This window comes from Saimiri boliviensis, chromosome 19 (genome assembly GCF_048565385.1).
Source record: "Saimiri boliviensis isolate mSaiBol1 chromosome 19, mSaiBol1.pri, whole genome shotgun sequence".
Lineage (NCBI taxonomy): Eukaryota > Metazoa > Chordata > Mammalia > Primates > Cebidae > Saimiri > Saimiri boliviensis.
Window position 1 is genome coordinate 29,536,202 of NC_133467.1, and position 22,979 is coordinate 29,559,180.

At 38.8% G+C, this 22,979-nt stretch overlaps 1 protein-coding gene across 7 annotated transcripts in view; it reads right to left on the reverse strand.

Moving 5' to 3' along the window:
• UAP1 (UDP-N-acetylglucosamine pyrophosphorylase 1) overlaps window positions 1-22,979 on the reverse strand; it is a 38,374-nt gene that overhangs the window by 10,781 nt on the left and 4,614 nt on the right. For 6 of the 7 annotated variants that reach the window (XM_003943388.3, XM_039460007.2, XM_010331248.3 and 3 more), the window contains exons 2-6: window positions 22,441-22,777; window positions 12,071-12,275; window positions 9,424-9,599; window positions 7,635-7,807; window positions 593-786 (exon numbers count right to left, since the gene is read on the reverse strand). In XM_003943388.3, the coding sequence (XP_003943437.1) occupies window positions 593-786; window positions 7,635-7,807; window positions 9,424-9,599; window positions 12,071-12,275; window positions 22,441-22,720 (1,028 nt within the window). In that variant the 5' untranslated portion in view covers window positions 22,721-22,777. The remainder of the gene's footprint in view (window positions 1-592; window positions 787-7,634; window positions 7,808-9,423; window positions 9,600-12,070; window positions 12,276-22,440; window positions 22,778-22,979) is intronic. The other variant, XM_074390008.1, reaches the window with a different exon arrangement.

Below are 22,979 nucleotides of genomic sequence, written 5' to 3' on the forward strand. Positions count from 1 at the left end.
CTAAGTGAAACCAATAGTGAGAATGTCCTTCATTTAAAACTATAGTGGGATAAAACAGCTCTTACTTTATCCTTTGCAGCCCTACCCGCTGATTTTCATGCAGGTGTCAAGTTCTCTTTCTTTATTCTTAGCACACTAGTTTCTAAATGCTAGCCTGGGAATCAGCTGAATTAGAACTGTGCAGACAGCTTTTTAAAAATACAGATGCTCCAAACTCATCTTCTGAAATTCTAATTCAGTTGTTGTAGGGTGAACATCTGCATTTTTAAAAAGCTCACGGTTGTAGTAAGGAAAGTTTCATTTCTTATTCTTTGCTTCAACAGAACGTAGCACATAGTTAGGGGTGGGAGGGTGAGAAGGAAAGGGAGAAATGCTTTGGACTACTGTTAATGCACTAGGGAATAGGCTCTGATAATTCCCACTTTATGATACATCTTACTAAAAACAACACGAGATGAATGTCCATTTGATAAGTGATCCTCAGGAAAGATGAATTCTGGGGGTCATGGACTTGGGGTGTCTGCCTGCCGCTCAAGTGTCTTAGTTTCTGATTAACAATTATAATTTTAAAAGACCCCCATCTTGCCCATACTTGACAACATCTCTCAGAAATGGTACGGTGAAGAAATGGTTGGCAATGTTCCCCGCATTAAACAGCAGCCGTCCATCTGAGCTTCGTTTTTGAGCTGTTGCCAGGGAAATCTCACTATATTCGACCACCTGGTAAACTCCATCCACTCGGCAAACCACTCCAACTGGTTCTGTAGGGTTCGTTTTCTCTACCACCTGCCCACCAAAGAAAGACAACAGTAGAGGAAGAAATTTAATTGTGTCTTTGGAGATCTGCCATTGTCAAAAGCCACATTTACAACTTCGCTTACGCTAAAAGGTATTAAGCCAAGAAGAATCTTTAACTTTAGGCAATCAACTATCCATCTTTATATACCTTGACGGACACTTTCCAACTGGAAATGAGGTATGTTTCCTTCGTACGTTTACCTAACTAAACCTTAGGCTAGAAATTCCATCATATGCATCTATTTAGCGCAGAGTAAATCAAATTCAACTGGGAATAATTAAATCAGGAGTCTATAACCCCCATTTATCTTCTATTTTTTATTTAATTTATCCTTAACCACATTCAATTACTTTGAGAATAAATAAAATGAAATTTCTCTGGGATTCACAAGACAAAAGACAAACTAAGTTAAGCATTTTGTCTCTCATTTAATATTGTCTAATATTTCATTTGAAAATAGCATTTCTTTACTTTTCATTGGTCAATATGGCACTTTCCTTGTTTTTCAGGGACCTGAGTAGAAGGTAAAGGGGTTTAGAGCAGTTAGGTCATTAGCCTCCCACTCCAACTTTAATCAGAAAACCCACCCATATTTATCTATTTTGCATACTAAATTTTATTAGAAATAAGTGATTCTATACTTTATAAAAATAATTTTGAAAACCAGTGATGTGATAATGCCTCAATGGCTCTGGGCTGATAGGGGAGCTGAGAAAAAGACTGTAAACTAAAATCAGAGGGAAAATGTAAAAATATGTAATTTTTGAAAACCTCACAGATGATTTTGGTGTGCCACCACCCTAATTCCACACACCACTGACTTAAGTGTTTAGAAGAAAATTACGAAAGAACTGTATGCAATGAACTAATATAAATATAAAATCAACGTTCAGATGAGATAAATATCCAACCAAAGAATCAAACAACAAAAACTACTTGTCAACTTAGGAAACAAGGTGAAACCCTGGTGTCTATTTAAAAAATATAAAAATTAGCCAGGCATGGTAGCGCACTGGTGTCTCAGCTACTAGGGAGGCTGAGGCAAGAGCAGCACCTGAGTCTGGGGAGGTTGAGGCTACAGTGATATGTGATTGCACCACTGCACTCCACTCAAGCCTGGGCAACAGAGTAAGACTGCCTGAAAAATATATACCTATTTGAAGGTATTGTTTTGTTTGCCCTGTCCAATTATCAATTCAGCATGCTTCAAAATATTTTTTAAACCCTGCCCCAATTTGACAAGTCTATCCTAGGTAAACATGAAATTATATTAATAAAGTTAAAACTTTTCTTCAATAAATTTCTTAAAACAAATAGAGTCAGTAGCAGTCTAATCCGGAAAACTAAAGGCACTATTGAGAACTTTGTTTACACAGCAATCAGAGATATAGGCACTGAGTCTAGCTCAGTGAGGCAGGACTGCCGGGTAAGTAAGCCTGCTGTGTGGTTCACTGTTTGCCATCCTGAAAGGAACACAGTTCTTAATGAAAAGAAACTTTCTACCAAGGAATTAGATTAAACTGAAGGGGAACATTATGTAGTAAAATGATTTAAACCAATCATGGGCCTACTTACAATTCTTATATAACAACCCATTACCACCCACTAACTCTTACTTCATGTATTCTACCTATAGTGGGTATCTTACTAGGCAGGGAATTTGAGATAGATTCCCTCCCGCCCCTTTTTTTTTGAGATAGAGTCTCACTCTGCCGCTCAGGTTAGAGTGCAGTGGCATGATCTTGGCTCACTGCAACCTCCAACTCCCAGATTCAAGCGAATCTCCTGCCTCAGCCTCCTGAGTAGCTGGGACTACAGGCGCCTGCAACCATGCCTGGCTAATTTTTTGTATTTTCAGTAAAGACGGGATTTCACCATGTTAACCAGGATGGTCTTGATATCCTGACCTTGTGATCTGCTTGCCTCGGCATCCCAAAGTGCTGAGATTACACGCGTGAGCCACCTCGCCCAGGCTTCTCATTTTTTTTTTAATGCACACAGGTTTATTTTCCAATCACTGCTATATACTCCTACTCCCAACCGGCCATAAAAATAAAAATATGCATGGGTGGATGTGGTGGCTCACACCTGTAATCCCAGCACTTTGGGAGGCCAACACAGGTGGATCACGAGGTCAGAAGATGAAGATCATCCTGGCTAACAGGTTGAAATCCCATCTCTACTAAAAATACAAAAAATGAGCCAGGTGTGATGGCACACACCTATAGTCTTAGGGAGGCTGAGGCAGGAGAATCGTTTGAACCCAGGAGGCAGAGGTTGCAGTGAGCCAAGATTGCACCACTGTACTCCAGCCTGGGCAACAAGAGCAAGACTCTGTCTCAAAATTACATATATACCTACATACATACATAAAAATATGCATATGCACATTAACATTTTCCAAAGCTTTACTTCTACAGCAACTATTAACCTCCAAATATTATAAAAGCCTACGTTACAGAAGAAAACATTTGTAAACTGCATGAAGTGGGGAATCCATTTATATTACACAGAAAAGATATACAGTATAGGCTGGGTGTGGTGGCTCACGCCTGTACTCTCAGCACTTTGGGAGGCCAAGGCACCAGGGTGGATCACCTGAGGTTGGCCTGGCCAACATGGTGAAAACCCATCTCTAATAAAAATACAAAAAATTAGCTGGGAGTGGTGGCAGGTGCCTGTAATCCCAGCTATTCAGGAGGCTGAGGCAGAAGAATCGCTTGAACCTGGGAGGCAGAGGTTGCAGTGAGCCACAATCGCAACATTGCACTCCAGCCTTGGCAACAAGAGCAAGACTCAATCTCAAAAAATATATATATATATACATATATATATAAGATAAACTTAAAAGGTTTACTCAATATTTCATAAATTTAATCCAGAAAAGCTGAGTCCAGGGCCGGGTGCAGTGGCTCACGCCTGTCACCCCTGCACTCTGGGAGGCCAAAGCAGGCAGATTACTTGAGGTCAGGAGTAAGAGACCAGCCTGGCCAACACGGTGAATTATCCAGGTGCAGTGGTGCATGCCTATAATCCTAGCTACTTGGGAGGCTGAGCAGGAGGATCACTTGAACCTGGAAGGCAGAGACTGCAGTGAGCTGAAAGAAAAGCTGAATCCAAAATAACACGTTAGCCTCAGAGTTACTATAATTGCTTTAAAAAATGATATTCAGTTAACAATGGTTCCTACCTTTTTAACTGTACTTTTGCAAATTACCTCACTCTATCAGTCTTTTCTCATGTTCTCACTCCCTAAAAAATACTTAATGCACCAAGATAGGGGCCAATTAAAGTACTACAGGCCAGGAATGATGGCTCACACCTGTAATCCCAGCACTTTGGGAGGCTGAGGCAGGCAGATCGCTTGAGCCCAGGATTTTGAGACCAGCCTGGGCAACAGAGCAAACCCCGTCTCTACAAAAAAATACAAAAATTAGCCAGGCATGGTGGCAGGTGCCTGTAGTCCCAGCTACTCAGGAAGCTGAGGTGAGAGGATCACCTGAACCCAGCAGGTCGAGGCTAGAGTGAAACCATGATCGTTGCACTGCACTCCAGCCTGGGTGACAGAGTGAGACCCTGTCTCAAAATAAATAAATAAAATTAAAATAAAGTACTGCAAAGAATGCTACTATCATAGTATGAAACATCCCCTAATTTAGGTGTTTTTAAATATATATTTTAGTACTTTGACCTTATTTTAAAAGGGGGGGACAATTACATAAACAGCTTCTAACATTTCTAAAATACTTTAATATATGCCAGTCTAGTCATATTTTGGTTCCATCTGAATATTTACTTATTCATTCACTGAGTGACTACTACATTGCATGCAAGATTAAACAGTGAGTGAGTTTGCAAGGAAGACTGAGTCTGGATTTATCCTGCAAAGCCCACAGGTAATGGAAAGGAGTGACATCTTTGCCTGATTAGTGTACTCAGCAAAACTTAGCACAGCAATTTAAAGATTTTTGAGCTGCTGCCAGGCACAGTGGCTCACGCCTGTAATCCCAGTACTTTGGGAGGCCAAGGCGGGAGAATCACGATGTCAGGAGTTCGAGACTAGCCTGGACAAATAGTGAAACTCCGTCTCTACTAAAAATAGAAAAAAATAGCTGAGTGTCGTGGTGGACGCCTGTAATCCCAGCTACTTAGGAGGCCGAGGCAGGGGAATTACTTGAACCCAGGAGGCAGAGATTGCAGTGAGCTGAGATCACGCCACTGCACTCCAGCCCAGGCAACAAGAGTTAAGACTCCGTCTCAAAAAAAAAAAAAAAAAAAAAAAGATTTTTGAGCTGTCAGCAAAAAACTAACCTGAAGAGTATGGTTCTATAATGTAATATAATACAAGACTCGGAAGTTGGAAAACATAAATTCTAATTCTGTTTCTGCTAATGTGACGAAGAACCTTAAGCCTGGCTCTTAAAAAGTACTAGAACTCTGGCCGAGTGCAGTGGCTCAAGCCTGTAATCCCAGCACTTTGGGAGGCTGAAGCAGGCAGATCACTTGAGGTCAGAAGTTCAAGACCAGCCTGGGCAACATAGTGAAAATACTGAAAATAGAAAAAGACCCCCAAAAAATAGCTAGGCATGGTGGCACATCCCTGTGGTACCAGCTACTAGGGAGGCTGAGGAAGGAGAACCGCTTGAGCCTGGAGGCAGAAGTTGCAGCGAGCCAAGATCACATCACTGCACTCCAGCCTGGGCAACAGAGCTAGACCCCGTCTCATAAATTAATTAAGTAAGTACTAGAAGTCAGAGTTCTCATCTCTGAGATTAAAGGGGTTGACAAGATGATCTCTGAAGTGCCTTCCAGGTTGAACATTCACTGATTGCATAAAGTTAAAATTGGTCTAAAACTCATAGCAGAAAAATCTGTTTCTATTTCAGAAAAAAAGAGTGACACTAAGTGGAACAAATCAGAAATACACTGTTTTGTTTTATTAAAGCTTAGTATGCTTCTATTATAGTTTAGTAGCTATTAAAAATATAGTTCAGGGCCAGGCACATGGCTCATGTCTGTAATCTCAGAACTTTGGAAGGTCATGAGGTCAGGAGTTCGACATCAGCCTGGCCAACATGGTGAAACCCCATCTCTATTAAATATATAAAAATTAGCCAGTGTGGTAGCATGTGCCTATAATCCCAGCTACTGAGGAGGTGAGGCAGGAGAATCACTTGAACCCAAGAGGCAGGGGTTGTAGTGAGCCTGAGTGCAGATCCTGCCACTGCACCCCAGCCTAGATGACCGAGTAAGACACTGGCTAAAAAAAAAAAAAAAAAAAAAAAAAAAAAAAAAAAAAAAATACAGATACTCACAGAGTATTGGCACAGACAGAAGTCTTAAATAAATGAACCAACTCTTATTTTCAGAGTCCAGAGGAGGCTTATTAGCTCTATCAGCTTAATCTTTCAAGACTTACATTGGCAAATTTAAGATTTCAGCTTCTAGATGTGATTTTTGCATAAAATTTCTGGATTAACTTTGAGAGAAATAACTTACTTGGCAGATCTTCTTTTTAAATCCAGACATTTCAAAATAATTTGAAGTCTAATTTGTTTTTCTCAGAAGCCTAAATGGTTACTGCTTTTGGTAGAAAATTCTTGCCTTTGCATCCCTTCGAATAATTATAAAATTATTCTAATTTTCTTTTAATACCTTTATGGTTTCCTTTTTAAATATTTAACTGTGTAATCCACCTAAAATTGATTTTTGTATGAGCTCTGACAGAGAGATCTTATTTTTAGCCAGTTATTTCATTCATTTCTCTCACTAATTTGAAATGCCATATTTTATACAATGCATTCTTATATACACACAGATGTGTTTTTGCCTGACCTACTCTATTTCCATTAACCTGTCATTCTATTCTGGTTCCAGTACCACACTCTTTTAAATTATAATTCCTTTTAATGCTTGATAGTTTGTCTCCAGTCCCCTTTCCTCCCTTATCTTCACCCTTTTTCAACATTTTCCTGGCCACCTTTACATGTTTATTCTAAACTTTGTGATCATTCTGTCAAGGTTCCTAAAATAGTCTCACTATGATTTTGATTGGGATTGTATTATACTGTTTTTGATGAAAATGGATACCTTTTTTTAAAAATTTGATTGCCTCTGAACTTCAGAAAATGGACACCTTTACAGACTTTTAGTAATGTTTATATAAATATTTGTAAGTCTTCCAAAGTGTTTTTAAAAGTTTGTATGTTTGCTATTTTATTTCCAGCTGTAACACACATTTTGTTTGCTACCATAAAGACATGCCATCATCTACGCAACTAAAAAAGTGCTGAAAAGTACAATGCCAAGAACAGACTCATTACATATCATTAAAAACCTCCCTCCAACTTAGTCTGTGTGTGGTCCTTCAAGCAGAGTTATTCATCTCTTTAATTGTCCTTATCCCTAACTCACATATTTCCATCTTCAAAAGAACATCATGAGATACCTTGTCACATGATTTAGGAAGCCTAAATCTGTTATTTCCACTATATTTTCCTTACCTACTCAAATAACTTTGTCATAGGAAAAAAACACAATTTGATATTAATGAATCCAACCCAGGTCTGGTGATGACCACTTTCCCAAGTACTTACAAATCATCCTCACATCATTTAAACTCTTACTTGTGATTGATAAGTATACAATATTACTTCTAGAATCGAGTCTTGGGAATTTAAGAAAAAAAGTGGGTGTGGGAGAGTTTAGGTACTTTAGAGAGATAAATGGATCTAAAATATTCAAATCACTTTAATAAACATGGTTTGATTTCTGGAATGCATATATGACAGAGAAAGACCATCAAACGCCTCACCATAGTCGAGAAAGGCATTACCTTTGCTCCACAGTCTGCTCCTTTCTGAATGCAAAATCCAATGAACCGTGGGTCTGCCACTTTTACCAATATGTTGTCAACGCAATAGACATGAATGCTCCAAATGCCTCTTTGCTCCATATCCTCCACAATATTCTGGGCTGCAAGTGCCCGATAAAGACCACCATTCCCATCTGAAAGATGAAATAGCCCATTAGTAGCACACCAAAATCCATTATAAAGGTAACACAAAGATTGTTTCCAAACTGGGGTTAAGATCCCTGAAAGCCAAAATTCACATTACAAAGGCAAGAAAACTGAGTATCTATAAGGAATGAATCAGATATCAAAAAAATTAAACTATAGTATTTTGAAGGTCACTTAGCATTAACCATTCAGAGAATAACACTATCAATGTAAGATCAGACAACCCCAAAAAATGTATCTTTTTTTTTTTAACTCAGCCCCTTCTAGTAATATATTGTACAATATAAAATCTTTTATCAGGCAACGATTATTTCATAACAAGTTTTATTAACATTTGTATGATTCAAGTTAGCTCTGTATTTATAACCCTAATGCTGACAATTTCACCCATCTCAAAAATAAAAAGACATAAGTATTTTATATCAAATCATTTGTTAAACAGATTGATAGGAAGGCCTAAGGTGATTTAAACTAGATACAAATAAAGCCTCATCTTTCTCCATCTATTTATAATGGTGCTTTAATGTACTTTGTCCAATAACAACCTTAGCCATAGCTTAAATGACGAAAATTTAGACTTCACAAAATACAGCTAAGAATAGTAACTCTTCCATTAACCCAAAAAATTAAGATGAAATAAAAGCCTACATCCAGAGAGCACCACTGTTAATATTATTTTCAGCCTTTCCTACAAGTACAGATTCACATAAATATAAATCTGTCATAAATATATATTCACAGGGTCACTGAATGTGGCTACACAGGCAATACGCTGTCCAATTCTAGTAGGTCCCCTTAACAAGCCATGATATGTACGCACTACCTGGAATTGTACAAAGCAGTGCCCCTAATCATAGACTGTATGCAGTTTTTCATTTTGTATTCTCTTACTTAACCTACTGAAATAATTTTTATCATTTAATGCCACCAGTGGTTTTAATGCTATTTAAGAATTAATGCTACGTATAAACTACAATTTAGCCTCTCATTTATTAAATAGCATATGGTTTCCAAGTTTTCACTATAATAAATAATTTAGCCATGAATTTGCTATATGGCCAGGCACGGTGGCTCATGCCTGTCATCCCAGTACTTTGGAAGGCCGAGGCAGGTGGATCACTTGAGGTTAGGAGTTTTAGACCAGCCTAGCCAACATGGTGAAACCCCATCTCTACTAAAAAAACAAAAAATTAGCTAGGTGTGGTGGTGCGTGCCTATAATCCCTGGTACTCAGGAAGGTGAGGCAGGAGAATCGCTTGAACCGAGGAGGCAAAGGTTGCAGTGAGCCAAGATCATGCCACTGCACTCCAGCCTGGGCAACAGAGTGAGACTGTCTCAAAATTTAAAAAAATAAAAAATAAAATACTTGAGAATGAATACCCTGAACGCTGCTCAAATGGCTTCATAAAGCAGACATTCACAAGTGTAAGTGTATCCATTCTACCAATGGGCATTTTTATCTATTTAAATCATTTCCAAACTGCAAAAAATACATATATTTTAATTTTTAAATACCTAAATCACCATGTTAAAAAGAAAACAACATTTGATGATTTGTGTTATTATCCTTTCTAGTCACCATTAAATAAGAATGATTACAAACCTGGAGCCATAGAAACTTTGTTCTTCTCTTCCAAAATAATTTTCCCATCAAAACTCATGGCAGGGAGCATTCCTTGCTGAAAAAAGATTACATTCTCTTTTTTTAAACCAAAGTACTTATGCTTGGTGAAGAACTCCTTTGTAGACTCCATTGTTCTGCCACTGGTCATTATATACCTTACAAGAGAAAATTACATCTTCTAAGCAATAGTGCTAGGTAGATTAGGGCAAAATAAAGTTTTGTCTATTTTCTAAGCTAAAGATATCTCTGAAAGCATTTGCTCATTATTTGACTTCCTTCATGTTTTTTTTTGGGGGGTGGGGGGTAAGACATTTATTAGCTATTACCCAAGGGGAATTTCTTTCAGTAATTTCATCAACCCTTATGTATAAAATAAATCTGCTTAACAATATTAAACATACTAAACGTACCTCCTTCCAGAGAACCTATAAAATGGCTTAAGTAAACATTTTAGAACTCTGTGAAAGTGTCTTTCAAATTTAAAACTCCAATTCTGAGTAAACAGAGAGAAAAGGGCAACTGTAATATAGTTTCATGATCTCTTGGGATTCTTTTTATTAAAATTTGAAATGCAGTCTGGGATCTGGCAACCCTCCATTTAAAAGTCATAAAAGTATAATTACACTTTCTGTTGTCACAAAAATCCAACCCATGCTAGTGTGGCGAAGAAGAAAAAAATTATATCTAAAACTATAATTAGTGACTGCAGTAGCTTTTGCCCTGACCAGAATGTAAACGACATTTAAGAAGGGATTTTTGCCTCTTTGGGTTACTGATTTATCCTCAATACCTAGAAACAGGCACTCAGTATTTGTTAAATAAATAAACAAAATGGTATCATTTCATACCACAGGAGGTATCTGTTTAACAAATTATCCTGAATATTTTGAACTTCAGGTACAAAAGGTTTGGATATATTTAGAAGATGACAAAAGAAGTGGCTAAACTTCTCTGCATAAGAAAAGAATGAGGCCAGTCATGGTGGCTCACGCCTGTAATCCCAGCACTTTGAGAGGCTGAGGCGGGCATGTCACAAGGTCAGGAGATCGAGACCATCCTGGTTAGCACGGTAAAACCTTGTCTCTACTACAAATACAAAAAAAATTAGTCAGGTGTGGTGGCACGTGCCTGTGGTCCCAGCTACTCAGGAGGCTGAGGCAGGAGAATCACTTTTGAACCCGGGAGGCAAAGGTTGCAGTGAGCCGAGATTGCTCTACTGCACTCCAGCCTGGATGATAGAGCAAGACTCTGTTTCAAAAAAAAAAAAAAAAGAAAGAAAAGAAAAGAAATTCTGAGTTGTGAGGAGATGGAAGAAAGAGAGAGAAGAAAATTCAACATAATAGTAAGAGGCCAGGGCTGTAAGTAGAACGTTGGCCACTTAGAACACAGATGTTCCTCCAAATCCCCCGCAGGAGTCAAGATGAACAAAACAGTTCAGAGCAGGCTAATACTCATAGTAAGCAGAGCTAGAAAAGCTAGGAAAATTACTGAAAGCATACTTTTAAAGGCATCAGAGAGCTTCAGAGGCAAAACAGATTGGAACCGAACATCCAGAAAAAGAATCTTTCAAAAGGGAACTGAGGCTATACAGCTGTCTTGTTCTGAGGACATCTGCTGATTTGGGTTATGGCCTAACGGTGGAGAATCTGGCTTGGACCAGAGGCTGCTGCTGGGGGACAGGAACTAGTGGAGCTTTTGTTGATCACATGGGACTGAAGTAACAAGATAGGGACTTGGGGGACCTCGAACCCACAGCTGAGATTCCCTTCAAAACATGCTCACCTCCAAAACCGCCCTGGGAAAGAGATCAAAGAGATGAACCGAAAACTTCTAAAAAGCAAAGCAGAATCTTCTGTAATCTCTTGGTACTTAGGAAACTAGCACTAGCTAGACACAGTAGCTCACACCTGTAATCCTGGAATTTTGGGAGGTCGAAATGGGCAGATCGCTTGAGCTCAGGAATTTGAGACCAGCCTAGGTAACAAGTGAAGCCATGTCTCTACAAAAAATTAGCCAGGCATAGTGATGGGTGCCCATAGTCCCAGCTACTGGGGAGGCTGAGGTGGGCGGATGGCTTGAGACCAGGAGGCAAAGATGGCAGTGAGCTGAAACTGCACCATTACACTCCAGCCTGGGTGACTGAGCCAGACTCTGTCTCAAAAAAAAAAAAAAAAAAAAAGGAATTAACACTAACCAAGGTGGAGGCCCTGAGAACCTGAGAATACAGCATACTAGCAGAGGCTGAGGACATGAGTATGGCCCATAGCACAGAAGTCAATGCAGCTTTCGCCTGGTGTGTATGTGGGAGAGGCACGGGTGTGGGAGAGCTAAATAACCTGGTACTTGAAAATATGACTTTCTAGATGGAGAGAACTCACTGAGTACTTTAAGCTACTCAGTTAGGAATATAAAAGTTGGTGGTGAGTATATATTGCTCATTAAGTCAACAGTGGTCATCTATCAAGTAATAACATATATTACTTTTAATATATATAGTAAAGTATACCTCCCAAGAAAATCAATAGTAACAAGTAATATGTCTGCTTATGAATAAAGTGAATATGCATTTTGAATATTATAAAACAATGTATGTTCAGACACACTATAATAATGAGACATATCTTACCACGGAATAATGCATTTGTTGCCATAGTATTTTTCAGCCACCTGTTGTAGTTTCAGGATACGCTCTGCTTGAATCTGGAAAAGTGTCTTATGGGATGGCAAACCAACATCATACATCCCCTTAGGATATGCAACGCCGAGTCTTGTCCCCTGCCCACCAGCTAGAAGAAGAACTGCTACTTTATTCTGAGAAATCTGGAAAAGTCCTAGAAAAGAAAACACTTGTATCACAAAACCTCCACAATTCAACACTTTAGTATTAAATATACATAGGCAGCAGCAAAGACTCATCAAAAGGGAAGTAAAGCGATACAGCTGCCTTGTCCTGAGATCATTTGCTAATTTGGGGTATAGGCTAGCGGTAGAGAATCTGGCTTGGACCAAAGGCTGCTTGCTGCTTTTATTGATAACATGGGACTGAAATAACTAGATAGGGACTTATCAACGTAAGGCACAGAAAACACAGATCTACATAGAATGGTGGACTATCTTGCTTAAAAAAAATTTCTATTATTAAAACAATTAAATTTATATAACCCAACCAAATACCAAACAATGAACAATGTATTTTAATGAACTAAATATTTCTTGCTGATAATGTTAGTAGGCAAGAACCAAGAGATATTATAAATGTTTTGCAAAAATTTGACTACTGATTGATATGGCAAGTCAAGAAAAAGAATAAAAGAAAATACCAAAGTCAGGATAAATGATGATAGAATCAAATTACCTCCAGCCTATAATAGACAATTAATGAGTATGCAAATATAGCACATAAGCAATATAAAGAAAAGAAATTTTCAGTTAGGAAAACAGTAAAGTACAATGGTTGAGAACTCAGGCTCTGAAGTTAGCATTTCTGGTTTGAAACCCAACTCAACAGAATGAACTTGGGGTATCACCTGCAAAGGGCATCAGAAGTCTTTGTAGGGTGATGAAAACGTGCTATGTTGATTGGGATGGTAGTTACATGGGTATACATTTGTTAAAACATGAAATTGGTTGGGCACATTGGCTCACCCCTGTAATCCCAGCACTTTGGGAGGCCGAGGTGGGTGGATCACCTAAGGTCAAGAGTTTGAGACCAGCCTGGCCAACACGGCAAAACCCGTCTCTACTAAAAATACAAATATTAGCCAGGCATGGTGGTACACACCTGTAGGCTGAAACAGGAGAATCACTTGAACCCAGGAGGCAGAGGTTGCAGTGAGCTGAGATCACGCCACTGCACTCCAGCCTGGGTAACAAAGTGTGATTCAAACAAGAAACAAAAACATAAAACTACAAAGCAGGCAGATCACTTGAGACCAGAAATTCAAGAACAGACCAACCTGGCCAACATAGCAAAACCCCATCTCTACTAAAAATACAAAAAATTAGCCAGGCATGGTGGCATGTGCCTGTAATCCTAGCTACTCAGGAGACTGAGGCACGAGAATTGCTTGAACCTAGGAGGCGGAGGTTGCAGTGAGCCAAGAACATGCCACTGCACACCAGCCTGGGTGACAGTAAGATTGTCTCAAAAACAAAACAAAACAAAACAAAACAAAAAAACTGCGCATTTTATTACATGCAGATGCAAATATATAGTAATAAAATCTATTAAAATGAATTTTTTTAGGCCAGGCATGGTGGCTCACACCTGTAATCCCAGCACTTTGAGAGGCTGAGGTGGGGGGATCACCTGAAGTCAGGAGTTCCAGACAAGACTAACCAACATGGCAAAATCCCATCTCTATTAAAAATACAAAAATTAGCCAGGCATGGTGGCAGGCACCTGTAATCCAGCTACTCAGGAGGCTGACACAGGAGAATCACTTGAACCCAGGAGGCGAAGGATACAGTGAGTCGAGATCGTCCCACTGCACTCTAGCCTGGGCGACAGAACAGGACTCTGTCTCAAAAATACATAAATAAATAAAATGCATTTTCAAAAACAGGCCATCTATACCAGCTCAGAAGAATGTAAGACTCAGAGTATTTTCATTACTGATTATTTCTTTGGTCTAGAAGCCTGCGAATTTTTGCCAGTTGAATATTCAGCAATAAGTAGTCATCAAGCATAATGCTTGAATAAAAATATCATTCCTTCCCAGCATTTTGGGAGGCTAAGGCGGGCAGATCACCTGAGGTCGGGAGATCAAGATCAGCCTGACCAACATGGAGAACCCATCTCTAAAAAAAAGAAAAAAAAATGTTATTCTTTGAACCAAAATAAATTAAAGGTGGATTTGAGATCCAAATGCAAATAAATGTAACTATAAAAGCTACAAAAGAGCTCTCAGTCTGAACTAAAGGAAAAAAAATCTTGCTATAATCCATTCCTAAGACCCATGTTTTCATTCAAAAGTGGACAGTGTCCATACCACAAGGCAGAGGAGCTTGTGCGATGAGGCTATGTGGAAATTGGGTCTCTGGTAAGCTAGAAAAACTATACAATTAAAGTCATAGTAAAAGGTTTTGTTCTTGTTTTCTGAGTTTCACACTTTCATTAGAATTCTTAGAAATTCTGTGAACAAACCTGGCCACTGACCACAACTGTTGGCTGAGACAGAGGACGCAGTGGTGGCAACTATCAATTATTATTTTAAAATCCTTGGGTAATGTGGGTTTATTTCATTTACTAACTTTGTGCTTTATTTGTTTTTGATATATTGGGTTTTTGTCGTTGTTGTTGTTGTTGTTGTTGTTGTTGTTGTTGTTGTTTGACATGAAGTTTCACTCTTGTTGCCCAGGCTGGAATACAGTGGCACGATCGTGGCTCACCGCAATCTCCACTTCCCGGGTTCAAGCGATTCTCCTGCCTCAGCCTCTGGAGTAGCTGGGATTACAGGCGCTTGCCACCATACCGTTAATTTTTATATTTTTAGTAGAGATGGGGTTTCATCATGTTGGCCAGACTGGTCTCGAACTCCTGGCCTCATGATCCGCCTGCCTCGGCCTCCCAAAGTGCTAGGATTACAGGCGTGAGCCACTGTGCCCAGCCAATATACTGGGTTTTCTTTACACCAGTAAGTCAACAACATAAAGAAAAATAAGCCCATTATAAATTTAGAGCCTGTTCTGATTCTGTAATTTTTCCTTCATTAGTAAGTATAGTCCAAGAACATTATTCAGCAATCACTCCAGCTACTTTTTCTTTTTTCTTTTTCTTTTTCTTTTTTTTTTTTTTTTTGAGACAGAGTCTCACACTGTCACCCAGGCTGGAGTACAGTGGCACAATCTTGGCTCCCTGCAACCTCCACTTCCTGGGTTCAAGTGATCCTCCCACCTCAGCCTCCCATGTAGCTGAGACTACAGGTGCACATCACCACACCTAGCTAGTTTTTGTATTTTTAATAGAGACTGGGGTCTCACCATGTTGCCCAGGCTGGTCTCGAACTCCTGGGCTCAAGTGATCTGCCCACCTAGGCCTCCCAAAGTGCTGGGATTATAGGCAAGACCCACCATGCCCAGCCTATTCCAGTTATTTTTTCAATTTAAAACCTCAAAAGCACATTATATATTTTCATAATTTTCACCTTTGATATGAAGCTGATCTTAGCTACCTGGGAGTTAAATCCTCTTTCTTCCTTCCCTAAAACCAGAATTGTCCTTGTTAACTCCATAGCATTTAACTGTATTTCATCAAAGAATTTGAAAGTAAGAACATAAAATCAGGAGTAACCAAAATAGAACCCAAAACAGTAACCATAATCTAAGAGGCAGGTACTGTGTAATTTTCACCACTTTAGAGATAATATACTCGGAGAAGTTAAGAGTCTCACCTAGGGTCACAGAGCTAGTAAATGTGAATCAGGATTAGAACCTGACTCCAGGACATCTTCACCGCCATACCACCCTGCTACCAGAGGTTGTATTGCCTTTTGCTTTCAGTCTGTCTTACCCACCATCCTAAACAAAAAAACTGTTGAGCAACAAGAACCAACATTCTCCAAAACTTCCCAAACACTGAAATTTTTAACAGCCATTGTGAGTTTGTATTTGCCTTAAGCAAGACCCATAATCACTATACAAAATAACTGAGATGAAGAAATTTAAAGGGAACAGAGAACCATAGAAGACATTTGAAAACTGTTTTATATTTGGTTATTTCCTGAATTATATCAAATAAACTATGGTTTCTAGAAAATAAGGCCAGGCGTGGTGGCTCACACCTGTAATCCCAAGCACTTTGGGAGGTCAAGGCGGGTGGATCACAAGGTCAGTAGTTCAAGATGATCCTGGCCAACTTGGTGAAACCCCATCTCTACTAAAAATACAAAAATTAGCCAGGCGTGGTGGCTCACACCTGTACTCAGGAGGCTGAGACAGAAGAATTGCTTGAACCCAGGAGGGAGAAGTTACAGTGAGCCGCAATTGTGCTACTGCACTCCAGCCTGGGCAACAAGAGCAAAACTCTCTCAAAAATAAATAAATAAATGAAAAGTTTTGCTAGCCAGTAGCTCACAGTGGCCTCATTCTTTATTCAGATAAATGGCACATGTTTGTTTCCTCAACTTCTGTTCACTCTTCAGTGCTTCTTTCCATCTCTGAACCTGATAACCAGTCCGGTCACCACTTAATGGTGGCACTGAGATGATGCCAACCACATGTACTTTACCAGGTAGATATCCATTTACATCTCATCTCTGTCTAACCACAACTATTATAATGAACTACAACACAATCCACATATATTTGAAATAAAAAGGTTCTGCGTTAACTTCTTCCTGTTCATACATCTCACTTATGAGCAAACAGCGAAAAACAAGAGAAAAGGCAGCAGTTCCTGGAGAATCAAGGCCAGCTGTAATTCACAAACGAAATGCAGCTACAGCTATTGGTCACAGTATCAAATTGTGTGTACACTAGCTGAAGTACTCAGTCCTCATCTACTTCAGCTCTGTTACTACAATAAAGCTGCAATGTTTATCAAAAGTATGTACCACATAAATTAGTATCTGTCTTATGATGACAGATAAAATGCTGTTTTGAATTAAGCGGGCCCATAAAAGTCAGTAAGCCGTTTTGGTTATATGGCAATTATACATTATTTCAAACTGTGTCTGTCACAACGTAAATTTTATATGGCAGCACAGCACCTACCTGAAAAATGTTAACTAATTATAAATGTATTTAAACCCATGTGACAATTAGGGAATTACAAATTTTAATCCTAAAACTACTTCTGCAGAACTACTGAAAAACACTGAAAAGTTCATCAGTGTATCACCCTTTCTATCTCTCCATAAGACCTAAGAGTTAATACCTTTCCTACCCAAGGGAACTCAACACAGGCAAAACTGAAATGGAAATTGGAAAAAGGAGCTAGGCACAGTGGCTCGCACCTATAAATCGCAGCACTTGGGACGTGGTTCACATCTGTAAACCAGCACTTGGGATGCCAAGTTGGGTAGATCACTTGAGGTCAGGAGTTGGAGACCAGTCTGGCCAACATGGTGAAACCCCATCTCTACTAAAAATACAAAAATTAGCTGGGTGTGGTGGCAGGTGCCTATAATCCCAGCTACTGGGGAGGCTGAGACAGGAGAATTGCTTTAACCCAGGAGGCAGAGGTTGCAGTGAGCTGAGATCACGCCACTGCCCTCCAGCCTGAGCAACAGAGCAAGGCTCTGTCTCAAAAAAAAAAAAAAAAAAAAAAAAAAAAAAAAAAAAAAAAAAAAAAAAAAAAATCAGAAGTTGGAAAAAAAAATAAATCAAGCCAGACTAACACATTTCCAAGGCTGGAGTATATCCCTCTCCCTGAAGAGCCATGCATTGCAGGCCCAAGAAAATCTGAGCACTTTACTGATAACATTCACAAAAAACAGAGAGAAAGTTCACAGTGGCTGTCAGAGGTCAAATGCTTCCTGGATAACTTCCTACTTGGACTCATTCCTCCTGTACACCTTAATTTGGGCATGTGCTGAAACAAGGAAGACAGCACAGGTCCTTTTGGAGTAATGCACCGTCAGGACTCCAGGATAAGTGGAGCAGGGTCAACAGGCTATTCAACTGGTAGAAATAAAGGAAACCTATCCAAGAAAGTTAGTCAGAGGGAATAATTTAAGTCTTTAATTTTTAATCAAGTTATAGCTGAAACTATATTTCCCCAAAATGGTTAAGAATAAAAAGCAGACTAATCAGGAAAACCTGTATCTGAACCAGTTTTAGGTAACAAAGATTCCATTAGATGATTTTCACTAGGTGAAATAATGGCATATGATTAGTAAGAAAACACCCATATATTTAGAGATGGAAACCAAACTATATGAGGATAAAAATAAAATGATGTTTGGAATTTGCCAAAAAATACTGCAGCAAAGTTAAAAAAAAAAAAAAAAAAAAAAAAAAAAGAGGGAGAGATAAAGCAAAAGGAGCAAAAATTTCTTAATTTTTAATCAAGGTGACTTATGTGGGGGTTCACTATACTGATTTTACAGCTAAATACTTGTTTCAAAATAACCTTGACATATTTCATGATAACAAATGCTTGTGTAGGCTACAAAACTAAACACAAACCACAATCCCAAGATATGCATATGTGTGTGTGTGAAAGAAAACACTGTAAAATATTACTATCAAGTATCTCTGTATGGTGGAATTACAGAGATTTGTATTTTTCTCTTTGTAATTTTTAGTATTTTCCAATTTCTCTAAAATAAACATGTATTACTTTCAAAATAAAACAAATATATTAAAAACATCAATATCCTAGATTTAAGAAAATGAAGAACAGATAATGTTAAGAATGTATTTCTTGGACTGGACAAGGTAGCTCACACCTGTAATAACAGCACTTTGGGAGGCTGAGGTGGGCAGACCACTTGAGGTCAGGAGCTCGAGACCAGCCTGACCGACATGTGAGCTGAGCACAGCATCTACCTGGAAAATGTTAACTAATCATAAATGTATTTAAACCCATGTGACAATTAGGAAATTAAGCCCTGCCTCTACTAAAAATAAAAAAATTAGCCAGGTGTGGTGGCAGACATCTGTAATTCCAGTTATTGGGAGGCTGACACAGGAGAATTGCTTAAACCTAGGGTGGAGGTTGCAGTATGTCAAGATCACGCCACTGCACTCCAGCCTGGGTGACAGAGCGAGACTCCATCTCAAAAAAAAAAAAAAAAGAGTGTATTTCTTCTAAACAATCCATTTACTTTTCTACAGTAGTGCTATATGGTAGAGAAGCATCATTATGATTAATAGGAACATGTCTTGCAGGCAAAAAAGGCTAAGACTGAATAGTAATTAGATACTATAAAACTGGTAGATTTGTGTTCAAATAAGCATGCATTTGTTTTAATAAAGAAGAATAATTTTTATCAAGCAAACAGATTTTTCCAGTGTATCTTTACCAAAATTACAGATTCTCATCAAAGCTTCTTTTTTTTTTTAAGAGATGGGATTTCACCAAGTTGCTCAGGCTGGTCTCGAACTCCTGACCTCAAGTGATTTGCCTGCCTTGGCCTCCCATAGTGCTGGGATTACAGGGGTGAGCCACCACACCCGGCCTCGTCAAAGCTGCTAACTACTTCTCTTTCAAGATCTTAGCTTTGTAAAATAAAGACTTTCCAGTTGTTCCTCTTCATTTTCTACAACTGGCCAGAAAACTTCAAGAATTAAAGCAAGATCTCTCTTTAACAAGGAGCACAGTGATCACTTACATTCTTCCTTCAGAAATAATTTTCCACTCTAGTTGTAAAAATGTCCGTTATCATCTGAATAATTACCAGATACTTTGCAACTACTGGACAATGGTTTTATTCCCCCATTCTACGGGGATTGGGGGTAAAAAAAATATCCTTGATACAATTACCAGGATCATCCTACTACCTGAAATACAATGCCATAATCGTCCCCGTGGCTTCTCTTCCCTTTGATAACTTAGTGCAGAAATTTCATTTTGTTATGAATTTGCAGACACATGGCAGTTTCTGGCTAAGTGAAAAGGATATAATGTCAACATAAAGTCTCCCTCTCCACCCTTACTGTTTAAGCTACAAATAAATATCTTTCACTTGACACTAAGCCAAAAGGAAGTTTGCACTGTTATGCTATACTTGGTTCTAATAGTTCCGGATTTTAGTTTACACGCAAAGTCGTAACCATAGACTAGCTCCACCTAGTCCAACAAAAAGGCCATAAAGAAGACTCAAATTATAGGATATCTTAACTGTGGCTTATGTTCCCCATTACACAAGGTCAAAGCTTTGACTTTCCATTAGAGTTATTACTAAGACTTCACCCCCTTAAAATCCCAAGGAAAAATACAGGCAACTGGGATACTAGAGGGTAAAGAAAGGACTGTATGTCTTTTGGTTTGGAATGGTAGCCTTTTTGAAACCCAGGGAAGGAGGGAAAGATTCGTGAATCCAAAGTAACAGAAGTCATGGTATCATTGAAACTCTTCATTCACAAGGATACATCTAGGCATCATTCTCTCACATCTTAGTGGCAAAGCCCTATCCTAAGTAAAAAGCTAGGATAGCTACTATCAACCATTTTACATCTGGAAAGCACCTTCTTGAAGAAGATCCAATTATTTTCAAACTGTTTTTAAACCTCTAAACTCTTTTAAATAAAACCTCATGTAAACATCAAATACACTGAACAGAAAACAGCAGAACTACTCATGGTGGAGGATAAAGGGGTTGGAGTCCTACCAGTATCTGCTCCCTCCCTCCCTATAAAAGGCAGCTTCCCCAATAGTGAAAACCCTGGGGTTCTTTGGAACACCCTTTGAAAATCAGTAAATTTATGAGCCTGGAGAAAGAGAGCTATACAGAAGGTTGATAATGCCAGTAATCTTTCTTTTTACAGTGGGCAGGAAGATGCCAAAGAGTGGAAAACAAAATAAAAATAGCCAAGGTGTAGAGCAAATACAGACCATAAGATTACATCTATGAAATCAAATATATATACAATCCAGCCAGGCACAGTGGCTCATGCCTGTAATCCCAATACCTTTGGAGGCCAAGGTGGGCAGATAACTTGAGGTCAAGAGTTCAAGACCAGCCTGGCCAACATGGTGAAACCCATCTCTACTAAAAATACCGAAAGCTTAGCTAGGCATGGTGGTGTGCACCTGTAATCCCAGACACTTGGGAAGCTGAGTAGCTGGGATTTTCCAAGAGAATCGCTTAAGCCTGCAAGGCAGAGGTTGCAGTGAATGAGATCACACCACTGCACTACAGCCTGGGCAACAGAGTGAAACTGTCTCAGAAACAAAGAAAAAACTATGTATACAATCAAGTACTAGGTGGTAATGTGAGCAAATAAAAATATAGCTTTGATGAGATTAGAGCCAATCTGTCATTTCAATATTATTTTTGCAATAAAATGATATCTTTTAAAAAGTCAAGAGAAGTATTTGCCCAAGTTCTCATTCACAGTTGAGAAAATGAGGCCCAGATTTGACAAGGATCATGTACAAACACTCCGGGCATCAGCTACAATATTTAGTCAACATTTTACTTACAGAGGAGAAGCACGTTATAAAAATCACAGCTTTCAACTCCACCAAAAGCTACAGTTGAGCTATTTTGCCATTCTCAAAAGCACAAATAAGTATTAGGTTATGGCAACAGATTTTTTTATATGGTTTAGAATGAAAAGCATTGGGGCAATTCAACAAACACTTATTGATCAACTTATAACTATAAAACTGTTCTAAATGCTACGTGACATACAGAGACAACTAGTACATGGGCTGCTCTTCAAGAACTTACAATGTATTGAGAAAGACAAAAGTTTAACAACTCTTACGATAAGCTAGAACGAAATAAAAGCATGAACAACTACTTCTAACTTGGGACACTGAAGAAAAGGTCATAGATCAAATATTATGTGTGGTGAACCTTAATGAATGAGTGTAAATTCCCGAAGTGGCAGAACTACTGCACTGTACAACTCTAAGAGATGACCTTACAAGGTGACGTAGCTAGGCAGAGAAAGGGCAAAGGCCACATCAAGCCAAAGATAAACATGAGCAAAGGCAGGGAAGGCATGACACCATGTTCAGGGAAAGGTGAATTATTCGGTTACCTAAAATGCTGGTTGAAAATATGGGTTAGGGTCAAGTTAGGGCAGGTTGAAAGATTATGCCAGCTTAAACTTAAGTATTTAAGTTGTATATTTAACTTCAGGAAAAGAAATCTAGCAGAGGTATGGAAATTGAGGAGGTAAAGACTGGAGGCAGATTAAGACTTGAATGAGAGAAGCCTTGAATGGATCATCAAAAATGAAAAGACAATCTGTCACTTTCTGCTGGGTCACCTGGTTTAATGTAATATAAATCAAAATAGTAGTTACATGATCCAGCTACCTGAACAATTTTAGTATATCTCAAATAAACTTCAGAACAAATATGCACATGCCCAGTACCTTCGCTTTCCCAGGCCTGGAGATGATCTTGATCCCTTGTAGCACTGCCCAACACCTCCCGGGGCACAGGTTCCATTCGTGCATCCACATTCTTTTGCTGAGAGGACTGGTTAAATCCTTCAATTGCCTTTTGGAAAAATAAGTTCAGCTCGTCAAAGTTCATGGCCTGGAGCTCTGCATGAAGTTCTACCTGTTGGGTTTCTTCAAGTTCATTCCAGAAACATAGTAGGTGTTCTTGCCCAGCTTTGGACAACCTGAGTTTGAGGTCATCAATGTTCATAATGCTCTAATAGCCAAGCTTTGTGAAAATAAGGGTGCAATTTATGTACCTGTAAACCTAAAAGAGAAAAGTAATTAACAGCATGTCAAAATCCAACCTCCAAAATTGAGGGGGGTTTTTTTTCCCCCTCTAAAAATAAGAATATTTTTAAAACTTGATGTTAAAGAAATTAACTTCTGCTTTTCCATCACTCAATATTTGTAAGGGATCACACCTGTAAGACAATAATATGTACCAGGCACTGCTAAGTACTTTACCT